Source organism: Camarhynchus parvulus, chromosome 10 (genome assembly GCF_901933205.1).
Source record: "Camarhynchus parvulus chromosome 10, STF_HiC, whole genome shotgun sequence".
Taxonomy (NCBI): Eukaryota; Metazoa; Chordata; class Aves; order Passeriformes; family Thraupidae; genus Camarhynchus; species Camarhynchus parvulus.
The window spans coordinates 19,127,588-19,145,698 of record NC_044580.1 but is presented as its reverse complement, the minus strand read 5'-3'; the positions used below and the strand labels follow the sequence as shown (position 1 = coordinate 19,145,698).

General features: G+C 43.2%; 1 protein-coding gene across 2 annotated transcripts in view; it reads right to left on the bottom strand.

The window, feature by feature from the left end:
* The window catches only part of MAP2K5 (mitogen-activated protein kinase kinase 5), a 117,648-nt gene that overhangs the window by 2,278 nt on the left and 97,259 nt on the right, over positions 1–18,111 (bottom strand). For both annotated transcript variants that reach the window (XM_030955117.1, XM_030955118.1), the window contains 2 exons: positions 17,221–17,282; positions 14,466–14,511 (listed from right to left, as the gene is read on the bottom strand). In XM_030955117.1, the coding sequence (XP_030810977.1) occupies positions 14,466–14,511; positions 17,221–17,282 (108 nt within the window). The remainder of the gene's footprint in view (positions 1–14,465; positions 14,512–17,220; positions 17,283–18,111) is intronic.

Below are 18,111 nucleotides of genomic sequence, written 5' to 3'. Positions count from 1 at the left end.
ACTCTTTCACAGGGCAGCTCCTGGCAGAGGGGGAGGTGAAGGATTTAAATACCTGACAGGAAATTAAAAGGGCAGTGCCCCCCTGAACACAGAGCCCTGGTAATTCCAACTCAGTGCTCACCAACCATCAATCATTTAGCCCAGTCAATTAAATCCCCATTATTCAAGGGTAAAAGTTCCATCATTTTATCTACCCCTAAAATTCAGCAATTTGCTTCCATGGCTGTGTCCTCTGACCTACAAAAAATCTTTGTTTCTGATAATAACCCACCCTGAGCTTAGTGCCACATGGCATCCTGGGCAGGGCTGCAGGTCCATGGGCCTCTTCCACCTCCAAGTGCCCACCTGGAGAGTGCAGCTCTGCTCCAGGTGGATGAAATTCCCTCTGGGATACAAAATCATCACCCCCAGCCCCAAATCCCTTCAGCTCTTCAGCCTAAAGCACAGGGAACAACTTCCACTGCCCCTCACACACAAATCCAGGGAAGAGCAGAGCTTCAGGAGAGCCTCTCCCACAAACAGGAACCTTTGGCCATAAAATGTTCGTGTTTGGAGAGCAATAGGGAGGCTCAGACCAATGCCCCTCATGCAATGCCTGGGATTTCAGGCACAAAAGGAGTCAGTGTTTATGTCAGACTGCTCTAAAGGTCCATGGAACAGGCAGCTACCAGCCTGCAATGGTGACAAAGCACATTCCCAGTGTGAAATGCCAGTCAGACACAGATTTCCCTGGAAATCACCAAAAATGAGAGATTTTCCTCCCCAGGATGGTGCTCCCTGGGGCACAGCACACGGCAGAAACCTGAATCCCAAATGGTGGGAGAACATGACATCTAACCCACTCCTTATATTTTTTTCCCCTGGCACAGTGAGAGGCTGACTGGGGAGGGCAGCCAATTAAAAATGATAATAAAATTCCTCATGCTTATGCAAGGAAGGTTGGGAAATGAGTGGCATTGCAGTGGTTGCAGTGGTGCCACCCCTTTAACATTCCTTTTTCCAGGAACCCTCCCAGCCTGAACTCCATTTATCACCAAGAAGCACAGACAAACCATGCCTTCCATTAAAAAAATTCTGAACTCAAGACCACAAAAAAACCACAATAAAAAAGATCCCAACTGTTGCAGCCACAGCCTATGAAGACAATGGCCGTGCCCTCAGACAGCATTTCAAATACAGTTTATTAGTGTGTGATATGAAAAGGGTATTTTTATTGCATGATATAATGCAATGGGACCTTGGGCGCTCTGCAGAAGGACCTTGCACTCAGAAGTGTAATGAACCCATAGTCCAAAAAACATTATACTGTACATTAACCTATCATTAATGGCACATTAGGGCTGGGGGCACTGCACGCTCGCTGGGCAGGGCTCCATCAGGACAGTGTGCAGGAAACCACAGCCTTCCCAGGCTTAAAACAAATAGAGAAAATAAATATTACTGCTGGCTGCAGGCTGCTCTGAGGGGAGCTCACTCGCTGCTTAACTTGCAGTTTTTTATAGGGGGGATGAGGAAGATGCAGCAGTTTATTGGGAGGTGTTGGCATGCCCTGAATGCATCAGATGCAGCTTTTCCTGCACAAAACTCAGCACCTGGGAAGAATAAAGTGTAAGCTGGAAGCCTTCTTCCCTTCCCTGCCATTCCCTAATTCCTCCCTGGCATTAAGAGTTGGGAATGGCAAGAGCATCCTCTGACCCAGCTCTCTGTTGGACACCTGGGATCTGTTTTGCCCCCTGCTTCACCTGAGCAGAATTCCAGCCCTGCCAGCACCAACTCCATGTGAAACACGAGCAAACCACCAAATCCCTGCTGCTCCCAGAGCAGCTGGGATGTTCCAGGCCTTCCCCCACTCCAGGTGCTCTGTTCAAATGTTAAATCAGGAAAGCCTGGCTGGCAGCTCATCCCTCCAACTCCAAAAAATTCCAACTTGGCTGTCCAGCAGCACATACCAGTTGGTTCTCCCATTGCTCCTGAGGTGCCTGTGCTGTGCACAGCTCTTGTATGAACTCAGGGCATGGATTTGAGGGGAAATCCTGCCCATCCTCATGTTTAATGGGGGACAAGTCCCACCTCCAACAGGACAAACACAAAGCTCAGCTCTGGAGCTGCACCAGCTTCCCAGGACTCCTGCAAACACCAAGTGCTGAGCAACCCAAAGAGCTTCCCAGAACTCCTGGAAACACAAAGTGCTGAGTAACCCAAACCACCCCGAACTGACCCCAGGTCCCCCTGCAGGGCCCTCAGCACATGTCAGGATTTCATCATCCCAGCCCTGCCTCCAGTGCTGGAGGATTTTCCATCTCGAGCTGCTGCCTCCAAGGACAAGCCACACTAAAAGCTGTTCTAATTATCTGTGCCAGCTATCCACAGGATCCAACTGCGGCCCCCACAGCCAGGAATAGCAGCGAGGAATCCTCAGGCCAATTCTCTCACTGCAGACTCCCAAAACATGGTTAATTCACAGGCACAGAAGGTGGCAGGGCATCCTCAGGGGATGCTCCACGCAGCTTCTGAGGCCTGAGTGGGGTCAGAACTCTGCAGGCTGGGCACAGGTGAATCCACAGAGACACAGAACGTACCCACGGCGAAAGGACCCTGCAGGACACTATTCAAGTGTGATCCAGCTGCTCCATCTCTTGTTTTCCTTCTGAAATTTTGGGATTTTTAAAAAACCCTTTTAAGGGAAGTGTGAGCACCTGAAGTGCTTGGAACAGCAGGGACTGGGAGGCTCAGTCTGTGTGTCTGCCAAGAGTGTCCCAGAGCTGCAGCAAGGTCAGCTGCAGCCTCCTTGTCTCTTCCAAATGGGATTGCAGATCACAGATTGAGCTTAACCCTAAAACTGCAGCTCCTCCCTGGGACTGTGCCTGATCTGGGAGTGAGGTTTGCTGGCCCAGTTCTCTCTCACTGTTCTGTCCTCAGACTATTGAGGGCAAGGACTGTGCTTGCTGCACTGGAGAGGCTCCAGCACCCCAGAGCTGTGCTCAGCTGGGCGCTGGAGACAAAGCCCCAGAGCAGGGGGTGGAACCACGGCACCACAGAATCATGGCATCCCCCACTCATGGGCTGGAAGGACCTTAAAACCCACCCAGTCCTCCCCCTTCCACACCTTCCACCAGCCCAGGCTGCTCCCATCCAACCCTGAGCACTCCCAGCATGGACCAGTGGCGTTTTCTGGCTGGACATGAGGCAGGAACAAGAACACGTCCACAGGGAAAACCAAGTCTGGTTATTTTCCTGCAAGTTTCTGCTCCTTGCTCTCTCCTCAGCTGAGAGCAGAGCCCAGCCTGCTGAGCAGCTCCACTCGGGAAGTGGGGAGTTTTGTTTGTTGCATGGCCTCCCTAACATACACTGTAATTAAAATGTTGATTACTAAACAGTTTAAATATATGACAGACAATGCAGTTAAAGCCTACAGTTAGGTCAATATGTGATTTAGATTTGCCATTTAAAAACTCTCATTTAAATTTTGCATACATTAATCACTACCATACTTCAATGTTCTGATATCCACCTGACTACACTATTAAAATAAAACTTGCTGCCCCAGGGAAATCCTACTTATTCTTAATTGTTTCGAGGCTTTGATGGGCTTTTAATCTAAGATTAATTTATGCAATTTTAAATAACTCTTCTTATGATTAATAAGCTTGAAAATTAAAAGGAGTCTAAAGCAATTATAATGAGCATTTGGTCATAACCTCATTAGGAGAAGGAGTGAAGGATACAGCTCTGGAATTCTTACAAGACTACAATTTAAGGTTACTTTCAGAGGAGTCAAACATAGTACTTGAAATTGCAAAGGCAGATTAGCCTAGGTCAGCCTTAGAACTATGGCTACCTAGATTAGCACACTAATGATTTTATCCCTCTGATGATATGTGAGACAGTGAAAAGATGATGCAAAACAAAGATAAATGGATAACACAACTAAGCACTGAAGCCCTGGGGTTATATTTCTTCCTTTTTAAGAAGTACTTTTTCCCCCTATTATTTATCTGTTTGTAGATTGACTTTCACCAATGCATTTTTCCTTTTTATATGATAAAGTTAATTGCAAGCGATTTTCAGCTGGTTTAGTTTTGTTGAGGCACCAAAACTCTCCTGGAATTTACAGAATTTGTATTCAAATAACAACAGTCCCCAGGCCTGATGGATGGACCAGGAGGAAGAACACCTTAACTTTGACCTCAACACCTTAACCTAAACAGCAACTGTCTACACACCTCACCTGAATTTCCATTTTAAACAGCAATACAGATTCTTCATTATGATTAAAGTATTATTTTCCCAAGTTTTGGACAGCTGGTGACCCCAAAACAGACCTCAGAGACCCCCTCGTGCACTTGACTGATGTGTCCAAGCTGGCAACTCATCACCAGACAAAGGGTCAAGAGGGAATTTTTCAGGTGAGAACAGCAGGAATTGGAGCAGCTCCACTCCCCAGCTGGCCCTGACTTCAAATCCCTCACCCCCTCCTCCTGCAGGACCCCGGGTCTGCTATTTGCTCCTTTCCTGTGGCAAAGACTGGTCTGAAATTTACTACAGGGTTTAGGGTTTGGCTGTGGCACAGAGGAATCTATTTGCCCATCTGCAGATCATTCTTTCCACAGCAGCTTTGCTTTTGATATTTGTTGTTAAAGCAGAAACTGTCCTTGGCACTCCTCGCGCTGCTCGGCTAAAAACGAGCCAGCTCCCAGCAAAGGTATTTCACTTTTTGTGTTATGACTCTTAAAAACTCTTAAAACAAACTAAAGCAACCGAAATCTAATTGGAGTTTACTTCTGCAAGTGCTGCTGAGGTTAAGGAGAGCTGCAGAGGAGGAATGGGGAGAGTGGCCCAAGGCTGATGGAGTCTGTCAACATTAGCAAGCTGTCGACAACAGAAGCAGCTCTGCTGAGTGAAACGCTCGGTGCAACATTTTGGGGATGGAAGAGCTTTGACTTTTGCCCAGCTCTGGTCTGGTCTGTGGCCTCAGTGCCCATTAGTAGCTGGAGCTCATTAGGTGTGTGCCTGGAGCACATCTTCTGGTGGGGCTTCATTTGAAATCGATTCAGTTCGTGAGCTTCAAGACCTGGCTGTGATGAGAATGAAAGACTGGGGGCTCAGAAAGAGCAGAGATTCACACCAGAAATGCACACCTGACCTGAACTCTGGTGGAGCTGCACCTGCAGAAGTGTCCTCAGCTCCAGCCAGGAATGGTCTCGTGACACCAAACAGAGCTCGTCAGGAATTCAGAGCTGATACAGAATTTCCTTCAAACAAGGACTAAGTGTTCCCCTAGACTCAGGGGGAAGGGTGAAGAAAACAACTGTTTTCCCCAAGTTTTTCTACTGGGGAAAAAAAATTTGCTAAGCAAATTACTAAGCTGAAGTAAACTGAAACAATCTCCTAAATGTTTTTCACCCAAACCTTGGAGAAGAAAATGCTGTGTGCACACACAGGCACAAATAACAACAATTAACAAAAGCAAAAAACCCCTGAAAATGATGTGGCTGGAAGCAAAAAGGGAGAATGGAACAGCTCGTACTTCGTTAGCATTTTTGTGATGAAGTTTCTGCAAATGAACAAGTTGTTTTTAGAAGTACCACTACGATCATCCTGCATTCCATGGCTGCACACTGCCTGCACGGAGTGCAATACGACATCCCCGTGTTTGGCAGGCTCTGTGAAGGGACTCAGTAAAGTATTAAATGATGGAGGGGAAGGTGCTGCCAAATTTCCTCGTCTGAGGAGCAGAGAAAGCTCAGGTATGAAACAATGCTGGAATAAACACACAGAGCCCTGCTGAAAACACAGAGAGAGCAAAATATATCATTACTAGTTGGCTTGGGGAAAAAAAATATAAATTCCTTTGAACCCCTCCCAAGGTCACGAAACAAGGACCGAGGCCACCAGCACCATTTCCACGCTCAGAGCTGTGTTTTAATCCAGGGGAGCCTTTCCCTGGTGGAAACCTGGCTGTCCCCAGCCCAGCAGGCACAGGCTCATCCCGATTTACAGCAGCCGAGTGTTTCCCCAACCTCTCCCATCAAATCCAGCAGGCAGATGCACATTGATGGGACAATGAACTTTTCCAGGGCTGTATTTTGGGGTTTCAGCCTCAATAAAACCGTGTGCTCCAAGCTCTGCCCCGGATGGAAGCGCCAGCAGCCGGCTCCGGAGGGGAGGCCGCGGCTTAAAAAAAGGAAAATAAATAAAAAAGAAATCATGTTTAATTTAAAAATTAGAAACTGGAGCAGGCTGTGAGCACAGAGGTTGATTGAAACAAAATTTAAATTCCTGTCAAGCCCATTTAAACACAGGGGCCCTTCATAGGCAATTAGCTGCTCCCTGTGAAGGCTGAGCGAGGCCGGGCCTGGTCACTGTGAGGAGCCGAGAAAAATTAACTAAAATCAGGCGCTATGAAATATTTAGCCTCCCAGTTTATCACCGGGGTTTGGAAGTGTAAACAAGACAAAAATCGATTCCTCGGTGCCCTCCAATCAATCCCCCAAAATGGCGAGGGCATCTGTTTCTGCTCAATTTTGTTTACTCTGGCAGATTTGCCTTAATTGCGGTTGTTTATCTCCCGTTGTCCCCGGGGCCCTAATCTCCCGATTACTAATACTTAACACTCATTTCACATCTAAAGCTACTTCTAATCCTCAACAGGTTTCTGGAGCTCTTAAAATGATGGAGGCCAGGGAGATTTCTCTTTGTGAGAGGAGCATTTTGCGACCCGCAACCAGCTGGGCCCAATCGTCACCAGGGATGGCGGCAACAAAGGTGCTAAAAGGCTCTTTCACAAACTCTGCCTCTCCGCCGGGAATGCCGCCGAGAAAAAAAGGCCTTTGATGGGGAAAAAAGGGAAAAAAAACACCCTGAACAAGGGGACTCTAACAGTCCAGCCAAATAAAGTTACTGTCATAATCAAGCGCTGTCAATCACAATGAAAATCCAATTAAAAAATCTTTCAGCACGGCCCCTCTTCAGGAGAAAGATGTCCCCTATTTATATGCGGGTTTTTTCCTTTTTTTTTTTTTGTCAACTGCACAAATTAGAAAGTCGTATTAATTGATTTTTTACTACTTTAGGCCCTGATCCTCCAGCAGAATTTCTGCGGATGGAAGAATCAAGCGACACAAATCTGATTAAGGGATTTGAGGCATAATGCACACAGGTCACTAAGAAGCCATATCTCTATCTCCTGCTTTATACTCTGCTTATTCATAGGCAATTATTACTCTTATTTAATACTGCAGGAGTGTCCTGAGGTGCTAATTGGACTAGAGACCCATACGTAGCTGGTACTGCACAAGCACCAGCCATTTTAATCTATGCAGAGTGTCTGAATAGATTTAAAATGCCAATTTCACTACACAAATAAAAATCGTACATGAATTTCAACAGTTGCCTGTTAGAGCAAATTCCTTGATTGATTTGGAATGAACAGAAAGGACAGTATTCTGGGATTTAAAGACAGAGGTCTAATTTTGGAACTGCTAACAGATTTTTTTTCCTCAATTTTTCAAAATAAATACGTAAAGAAGACAGCTGACATAAAACATCAACAAGGCAAATGCACAACTTCTCAATATGCAGTAATTGAAAGATTTGCAATTCTGCTACCAAAATGAGTGAGATGTAAATATTTGTCCCTGTGCCTGGAGAACTACTGAACAACCAGCAGTGCCAAATGAAACATTTGCTCAAATTAAACTGCAAAGCCCAGGAGACTCAAGTAACCAAAAAATATGAACTGTATCCCTCTAAGCTGTTGCCAATTTGTTTTTGTCCAATTTCCTTAGATTTTCAACACCTCTTTGAGCCAACTCGAGTTACTCCTTTTCACATTTCACAGGGAAGTGCTGCTGTTTTGTGCAGCTCTAGGGCATGGTAGGAGGGGAATATTCCCATTTATTGGGAAGATATTATTCCCAGATATTCCCATTTGCTGGAGGAACTGGGTGATCCCATGGCAATGGGTGCAGCAGGCAGGGAATGAAGGCACCACCCCTTAAGCTGTCACCATCCTGCTCTTGGGTGGTTGCTGGGTTTAGTGACACTGATAGAATGGATGTCTACATTTCAAGAGCTGATTTCTCAAGTGGCACAGAAGAACTCACACCCTAAGGACAGAGATGGCTTTTCCCCCACTTTTTTTTTTTTTCTGAAAGACAGAGGGGGAAACATTCCTGAGCCACCTTTCCCAATCTCAGCTCAGTGAGCAATGCTGCCACCTGAAGAAACAGAGATTCTTTTCCTCTTAAGCTATCTTGAGCAAGGAAGATACTGAGCACGCAGTGACAGAAGCATCTTGAGCCCTGCTGTGAAATCCTTGCCTCAATATAAATTTTGATTTGTCTTCAGTGATTTGATCCAGAACTCCTTGTCCACTGCATGTCTGAAGTGAGAGACTGAAGACCCAGTTTATTATTTACCACATATATTTCATGATTGAACTGGATGAACCTAAAAAACCTTTCCTAACCTAAACAATTCTATATTTACAACAGCTAAAATACTTGGCTCTGTACTTCTTTTCCTTGAGAAACCAGGAGAGAGCCCTTTCCTTCACATCTGCTTGTGTTTGGTGTCTGTCAGAACTTCCCCTTGTCATGGAGTGAGTAACTGGGATCGTTGTAACAGAGGAGAGGCTGAACATCTGCAGACAAAGCCATTCATCACAGCTCCAAGCACAGACAATTCTATCAGCCCTGATGGGAGATCCTGCACTGGCCCAGGACAAAACAAAGTAGCCGAAGAAGGAAAATTCTTGGCTCCCTGTGATTCAGCAATGATGCCCCAACATCTGGATAGGTGCACACAACAAGCACGGGTCTCTAAAGCTGATCTCACAGGATCTCTGGGGTGTGTTTGTGCAAAGGGAATGCTGAGAGCCCTCTGGTCCATCCCAAAAACCATCACCATCCAAACCCCAGCCCTGGCTCCTCACTGACACCACTGGGGGAAAGCCCTTTATTGACAACCCTAAGCACCAGTGTTTTATTGGCTTTATTCTGGGGCTTTAGATGAAAATCCAGGCAGGATTATGCTGATCCTCCACTTGTTTGTTTAAACCATAAAAGTATTTCCTGAGAGCTGAAACCAGGGGTTTAACACAACTAACTGCAAATATGTTTAGCTACTGTGCAGACCCTCTGAAATAAAGCTACATAAAATATAGCTACTTAAAACCTTACATTTTTAATTCCCTTGTTGTACTTGTTGGAGATGTGGGAACGGGCAGCCAGAACGCATTTTTGAGTCTCTAATATCTTGACACATATCTTAAGATATTTACATATACAAACTGTTTATCTGGGAAAAAAATACCCATTACATCCAATAAAATCAGGGTGCCTGGTCTAGAGCTGTTCCGGGAATGGGGAGGGGGATTGCTGGATGCATAGGAATAGGAAATTTCAAAATTGTATTAGGCATTGAAATAAATAAAATACCAAGGGAGAACAGGTCTACAGCATGTCAGTGGCTTTGACACAGATGATGTACAGTTTATCACACAATGTTTAAATTGATACAATTTAAATTGATAAAATATCGACATAAGAAGCGTCAGCAATTTAAATTTTAAGAAGGAGAAAAGCTCCTGGTTGTGTTGACAACTTGAAGAAGAATCATTAGATCTGTGCAAAAGTAATGGAGTGCAGGAGGTGACTGCATCCTCTCCCTGCCCAATTTTTCCTTGAGAAATCCTAAAGGCGAGCACAACAGGAGAGCACAACAGAATAACTGCTCCATTCCTGACTTTTGGTGTTTCAAATACCATTTTTTACGTAAATGCCTTTCGTTCCAATAACCATCACGGAGGAGTTCAATGCTGCACTAACAACAAAAAACCCCTCACCAAGAGACTCCAGCAATTCCAAAAAAAGCACCAACCATCTGCAGCAGCCGAGGCCAAGCTTGCAGCTAAAGAAGAGATTTTAAACAATTACCAAAGCAGGGCAGTGATATCATAAAGGCAATTTCTGCGCTAGCTTGTTTTCTGCAACTCTCCCTGCCTCTGAACAGCTAGAACAGATAATAACTATTAGTAAATCAAACTCCTGCAATATCCAGCTGTGCCTCCCCCATTTACATACAGATAGAATGGGTATATGTTTTTAATATGTATGCCAGGCGTAGTTTTACCACAGCTGAAGTGCACGCTACAAAGGAGGAGGAGAATGGGAATGGAATCAGCATGAGATAATAAAGTGGCCTAGATAAAGTATTAGCCAGCGATTGATCTCAAACAGGGGATGCTGCTTCTCTCTGACCTGATTACTTACTATGCATAGATTCCATTAAATAGAGCTTAGGATGGAAAGCTTTGGGAAAATACCGTAAATACAGGCCCAGCCCCAACCTGGCTGCTGCCCTGGACTTTGGCCTCAAACGGGCGTTAAACCTTCCCTAGCTTCAAACAGGAGTTAAACCTTCCCTGGCTTTAAACAGGAGTTAAACCTTCCCTGGCTTTAAACAGGAGTTAAACCTGTCCTGGCTTTAAACAGCAGTTAAACCTGTCCTGGCTTTAAACAGGACTTTAAACCTTCTCTGGGTTTAAACACGAGTTCAAATTTTAAATTACTGACATTTCTTATGTTGACATTCTATGTACATTTTTATGAATTTTAAAATAAATTTTAAAAAAATTAAAAATTTTAAATTGTATCAATTTAAATTATTAAAATTAAAAAATTATTAAATGTATCAACTTAAACATTGTGCGATAAACTGTATATGATCTGTGTCAAAGCCACTGACATGCTGTAAACCTGTTCTCCTCTGGTATTTTATTTATTTCAATGCCTAATACAACTATGAAATTTCCCATTCCTATGCATCCAGCGATCCCCCTCCCCATGCCAGGAACGGCTCTGGACCAGGCACCCTGATTTCATTGGCTGTAATTGGTATTTTTTTCCCAGATAAACAGTTAGTTTGTATATGTAAATATCTTAAGACATTTGTCAAGATATTATAGACTCAAAAATGCATTCTGGCTGCCTGTTCCCACATCTCCCACAAGTACAACAAGGGAATTAAAAACAGGAACAGGAGCTGAAACCTTCCCTGGGTTTAAACAGGAGCTGAAACCTTCCCTGGGCTGCCATAGCACAACTCCAGAATAAGCACTGCCCTGAGAGCCAGAAAAACTCTGTGTTTCTGGCAAAAAACACAACAGCAAAGGGGAAAAATCTCTTTACACTGAAGAATTGTTGAGTTTTTCATGTTAGAAAGGGAGGGGAGAGACAGAGAGGAATGTACTGTGCAGTCCTCCCTGTGATAATACAGGAATATATTCAATTTAATTGGCTCTCTGCCTTTCTCTTAAGAGGGAACAAACTGGAGATAAAGGAGCAGCATTTTAGAGCAAGTTCAGCGTGAATTTACCACTGGTAAATTCTGAGGTTGTTCCTTGAATGGACAATTTTTTTCTCATTACTTGGTGAAATTCCTCATTTCACTGCTGTGGAAGAAGTCAGTTGATTTGATTACATACATCCAGAAAAAGCAATGGGATATCTTGTTTTGGGGATGGCTGCAGGGAAGAAAGGGCAGTGAGTAAATAAATAATAAAATAAATAAATCCAAGAGCCCGATCCACCTGCACATGGACATCTGTGGTAATGAAAAACCTGACTTTAAACAGGAATTTCACCCAGCCTCAGCTTTGGCCCTATTTCCTGACAAAATGGACATTTGGGGTTTTATAAAAAAGAGCTTTTTGCTTGACAGGCAGGGGAAATCCATCCCAGGACTCTGGAGGAGGTGCCAACCTGGCACTCCAGGTATTGGCACTCAGCTCCTCAAATGCACCTAAAATCCACTGATTTTCAGCAGAGGAGGGAAAGATTCATCTCCTGCTCCCTTCAACTTGCTTTCAGTCCTTAATTATCCTAAACTGGTCACAAAACAGTGACTTCCAGCACAGCTGTGTCTGCAGGTGAGGATGGGTGTGTGACACCTCCCATCATTGCTGGAACGCTGCTTTTAATTACAATAAACCAACCCAAACTGCAGTGAACAAGGTGAAACCCTGCTCTGGTTTAAATCAGGGAGAAGGTGACCTTGAAGATGCAGGGTTTCACTGCATCCCTCTGTGCATTCCCTCCATCCACCAGAGCCACGTGGCAATTTCAGCAGGATGGAATTAAAGGATGCAGTGGTGAGGAATTCCAGAATTCACAGGATTTTTGTGCCCAGGGAATGTGGCACTCAGTGCTCTGCTCAAGGTGGGGCTCAAATGGACTCCATGACCTTGGAGGGCTTCTCCAACCTCATTAATTCCACGATATTTAAAGTTTTGGGTTTTTTCTGGCCCCGTTTTCCAGCAATTATAAATTAATTTCTGCACACATATTTAGGCACAGATATGCTGTGTGTATATCTGTGTACACAGACACATAATGCTAATGTATATATTTGTATTAATTTTAGAAATAAAGTGCTCCTTGAGAAGACTGAGGAAAAGCAAATATAGAAAGTGTTTGACTCTAGAAATATATAATATATAAATAGAAATGAATATAACTAATATTATATAAATAATATTAATTATATTAAAACATTATTAATTATAATATAATATAAAATAAATCATTCACACAATATAACAATATAATTAATGTTATAATATAATTTATATAATTCATAATTAATTATAAATATATGTTTAACGATAATATTAAATAAAAATATAAATATATAATATATATAATATTACATATATCCTCTATAATATAAAGGAATGAGCAGCTCCTGTGTTACTACTCGTTGTTGCAAGCTCATTTCTAACTGACTAAAAAGGAGGTGGAAAAAAAATGCATTAAATTGTTTAAAAAGTAGGAACGCTCCTTTTTTATTTATTTTTTTTATCCCAGAGGCACCGGAATTTCCAAATAATTTCACAAAACACCTCCTTTAAAGGGGCCCAGCACACTCCAGGGCATGTAGTTGGAAAGATAAATCTGTGCACTTCCCTGCTACTGCAGGCACTCACCCTTTGGCCTCATTTTTATGACTCTACACCCTGGAGTGGTGTTATTGCTCACAACCATCCCCACGCACACTTCTGGGGGGCGCTGGGATCTGCAGATGTTTTATTTATAAGTGGCAGGCCTATTGCATCACCAAAATGTGCATTTGCAAGCAGAGAGAGGTTTTCTGAAAGCCCATTCCATTGTTTTAATAGCTGAGGCACCCAGCCATGGCAGAACGGAGCGCGAGGTAAATGTGGCTGCAGCTCCAGAACCTGCTCCAAGTTTTCTCAGATGTGACTAACTGCAAGAATTCCCCAGCCATCAAAAGTTCATAAAAAAGACAAAAATCGGCCTTTGGTGGGAGAAAACCCAAAGTGGAGGGGCTCTGATCAACCTGAAGGTTTCATTTCAGTGAGGTATTTAAGCAGGTGCCCAACTCCAAGTGCAGATTTGGTGGAGTCAATATCCCTAAAATGAGATTCACAGTTAAATACCTCCTAACCAGGAAAGAGACTGGTCTGGATTTGAGACACCTGCCCCTGGGCATCTTCACAGATTAGCCTTTAACTAGAGAATTGCTGCAGGAGAAAAACTTGTTTATTCTCACAGAAGCAATGAGAATATTCTCTTTCTTAGTAGCAAGGAATGAGAGGATGTACCAGTGTCTTGATCCTGTCCAAGCCCCTCACAATTATTCCTGTGTTCCAATTATCTCTGTAGATTTCATGCACAGATGTATATTAATTTCAAATATGTATATTGAAATGTATATTTCATTTCAAATAAATCATGATGGCTTTAGAGGAGCTTTCAAGTTACAAAAAGCAGAATATAAAGGAAAGCAAGGAAACATTTAAAAATTAAAGGTGTTTGACATGAGCCAGAGGGGATTGGGAGTCTACATAAATTGCTGTAAATAGCAATAATTAATAATTGAAAAATGACAATTGCCAGCACAAGAAGTGGGCTCTGAGCTCAGATTCCAAGCCCTTCCACGGGCACACCTCACCAAATGTTCTCATTCTCCTGCAGCCAATCTGGTCTAATTTTACGTGACCATCACTGAAAACAGTGGTTCTTCACTAAAATACATATTTTAACCCCACTCTCTGTTTTCAATCCTCACTTTTGGGAAGGTTCGGGCTGGCAAACGCTGACAAGGAGTGACCTACATTAAGCTGTAATCCCTGGACATCCAAACTGGAAGAAAATGTGTATCAAGCATCAAAATGGTTTTGATTGAAACTCGACAGTGGCTGTGAAGGTTCTGAATTAACTCCCCAAATCACAAGTGAAGGCAACAGCAAAATACCACCAACTTCAGAACCACAATTCCACCCTTGCTTTGGGTGCAAATATGGAATTGCTGCACAAGCAGGAAGAGTTTAGAGAGAAATACACTGAGCACACTGAAAAATGCAGGAAAAAAAGAGATAAATTTCTATGTAAATGACCAAAAAATATTCACTGACAAATCCAAACTGAGGTTTCACTCACCATTAAATCTTCAGGTGCTGGCCTTTCCTTTGGCTGCTTCTTCATGCTGTGTCATAAAACAAAATGTTTGTATCAAAACAACTGCTTGTTGATTTGAAATGTTGAAAGGTTGAATTGTTTTATTTGAAATGTTGAAATATTGAATTGTGTTTTATCTCTTTTATAGCAGAGTGAAGAATTTAAGTGTATTTCTTAAATTTATCAGGTGCTAATGGGAGACAGGGTTCCTAACAGTAACCAAAATATTAATTTTGGGTTTTTCCTCCCTCCTAGCCTTCCCTTAGGGGATGTAGGGCTCCACACTGTTTGTAACCATGAAGAGTGTGTAAATACAGAGATCCCCAAAACCAGGAAATACAGAGAGCTGATTCCCATTTTTCCGATTGTACTTTATCCCTTTTATCACAGAGCGAAAAATTTCAGCGTATGAGACACAGGGTTCCTAACAGTAACCAAAATATTAATGGGATTTTCCTCCCTCCCAGCCTTCCCTTATGTGATCTAGGGCTCCACACTGTGTGGATTTCTGTATTTACACCCCATGAAAAGTGGGGATTATGTATTTGCTCATTTGATTTGTATTTGATGCTGTACTTTTAAATCCATTTGTGTGGATTTCTGTATTTACACACCATTTTTTCTGGGGATTATGACACAGCTCAACACAAAGAATTAGCCAAACAGGTGGGAAATCCAACTCCACCTCCGAACACGCAATACCCTGGGGTTCCTACCTTCACTTTCCCCCATTTATTTCCATTACCCTGCAGGGTGATAGTTCATTACACAGCATTAACCTGGTTATAGGATCATGTTTCTCATGCAAACAGTCCTGCTTTTCCCTGCAACAGGTGCAATTAGCTCTGGAGGCCGTGCTTAGCTGCGTGAGGGAACACAATAACGTGGCACAGAGGTGACCACCAGGAGCTGCCTGTGGACTAATTGGATTCCATCCAAGCAGCCAGGCTTTATGGAGGGCCTGGCACAAAGTCTGGGATGCTGCTCACTTGACATCTCTCATGGTTATTCCAAATTGATTGCTTAAATAAGATATAGTTGGCTCCTTATTTGGGTTTTTTTTTTTAAAGCAGTAATTCTCCCCACTGCAAAGCACAGCTAATAAAGCACTGGGTATAAAATACCAAATGAGCTGTGCTGTAAATTGGAGATATTAAGGACACAATTTACCTTCCCCTACAAATAACTGTGAGCCCCTCAGATACTCAAGTCCCACGAGCAGTCTGAGGCAGCAGCTCTAATCTGACAGCCCAAAGTAGCCCTGTCCCCCGGGACAGGCAGCCTATTAGCCACCATCACTCCTGCACGCTGACATCTGGGGGGATTTTAGCACAGGTTGTCCCTCCCTCTGCCTCACTGGGGGTTTTTGAGAGCAGCCTGTCATCGCTGTTTTGGGGAGGATGAAAGGAGCTGGAGCTCCACACCCCGGCTTGGGCTGCAGGATCCTCCAAATACCCTCGGTCTTTGTAAGCTGAAACCACTGAAAACTGAGGCCTCTGTTACACAAACTTTAATTATTTAGTTACTTTAATTAACTGCTCATCAGCCTGCTTTTTGTGGCTGTATTTGTTACAGGCCGTGGCAGGCCTCAGAGATACTTTCTGCTCTATGAGCTGTTCAGAATTCCGTTTTATGGGGTCACTTTTGCTGCAGCAGCCCTGGCGTGTGCCAGAAAACCCCAAAATGTGCAAAGCCCAACCTATGAGGGGCTGGGGGAGGACAAGGACCCATCCCTGGAGCAGGAAAAATCCCTGGGTAAAGACGCATCCCTGGATTCCTGCTCCCACCCACCCACAGCTCCCACTCTGGTGGCTCCCTCTGATCTCACCCAGCCCGGCAAGAGGGGATGGTTCTCCCTCCAACGCTTCCCATGTTCACAAAATTCAACCTTAATTCTTCTGCTGTGCACAAATGCCTCCCCTTTTAAAATTATTTTTTGGATTTTGAGGGGTGTGGGGCAGTTAAAAAGGGATTTTTCCCTTTGCTTTGCTTCTTTAGGATCTCTTACCTGCCAGATTTGTATCCTCTACTTGCTCAAGAACCGTATCCTTTATTCTACAACCTCCTCTTCTCCCCAATTCTCCTTTAATTTAAAAGGTTTCCAATGAACTATTCCGTTTTAAGGACAGCAAATATACCCAGTGGTGTGTTTTAAACCACGGCTCTCAGTAAAAATTACTTACTGAGAAGCCAATGAATTCATCAAGGCCGCTTGCCTTCTAAACATCAAGGCAATTTTATACTAAATATTTTTTTAAAAAAACCCTAAATAATGACATTACATACATGAATTTTGCAGATGAATTACTTACTGTAAAGTAAAAATGACTTGCTGAGAAGCCAATGAATTCATCAAGGCCGCTTGCCTTCCTAAACATCAAGGCAATTTTATACAAAATATTTTTAAAAACCCCCCTAAACAATGATATTACACACATGAATTTGGCTGATGAATTCTCAGAGTCTCAGCAGCCACATTCAGGGCGAGGTTTATTAAAAAAGAGGTAAAAAAAACCCCCAAAAAGGCCCAACCCTTGTAAGTACTTTTACGACCCTTTGTGTAAATAACGTTTACATAATTTAAACAGTTTGCTCAGCTTTGCTGCCCCATCTGCCCAAGGCCCCCGAGCCCCCGTGCTCCGGGAAGGGATGCAGTGCCAGAAGGTCTCGGGGAGCTGGGAGTTAATGGCACGGATCATTTCCATCCAGGGCATGGCAGTTTGCAGACCCAGCTCACCATTGAGTGATGAAGTGCACAAATGGCTCCGAGAACTCCCCGGCTGGAAGCACCGGCGATTCCTGGGATTGCAGCGAGACAAGGAGCAGTCAGGAGCAGGCAACAGCTTTTTTTTTTTTTTTTTAGGTGGAAAGCAAAATAACAGCAAAACAAAACACATACACTCAAAAAAAAAAAAACAAAAATAAAACCCCCAGGAATAATAACCCCAAAAGCCTTCTTTTCACACGCAGGATTTGAGACAGAAAGGTACAAATTCTTTGGAGGATGTGTTATAAAACACTGAATTTCAACTAATGAGTATTACACAATGGGTAAAAACATGTGGAAAGACACTGAGGGGAGGTGAAAAAAGGACAATGATAGCCACAGGGTAAAAAGGAAGGTAGGGAAAGTGTAAATGAGAAATTAATGATTATTTAAGTAACACACAAATGGTCTTGTAATTAACAAAGAGCTGTGAAATTATTCTTGTGTTGACCTTTGTTTCTTTCACTGCATTCGCTATTTATTTACACTCATGTTTATTTACACTTATTCATTTTCCAGGCTGTCCTCATATGCTGCCTGTTCACGATTTAAAAGGCAAAAAGAATTTTTAAAAGCCAAGAAAAAAAAAAGGAGCAGGATTTACCAGGCTAGTGGTAGAAAACAACCAGCCAGTATTTATGGAAATAAAAAAAGGAAGAGAGCAGAAGGGGGGAAAAAAAGAAAGATGAGGAACAGGGAACAAACAACATCACCATTTGCAAAGAAGGGCTTTACGAATTTCGGAGTTTTTCCAGGAATGACGGAGAGCTCCACTGTGTTTATAGTGTAACAGCTCAGGATGTAATGAAATTACACTGCAGAGTACTTTAACAGTGTCATCTCATTAGACCTACAGTTGGA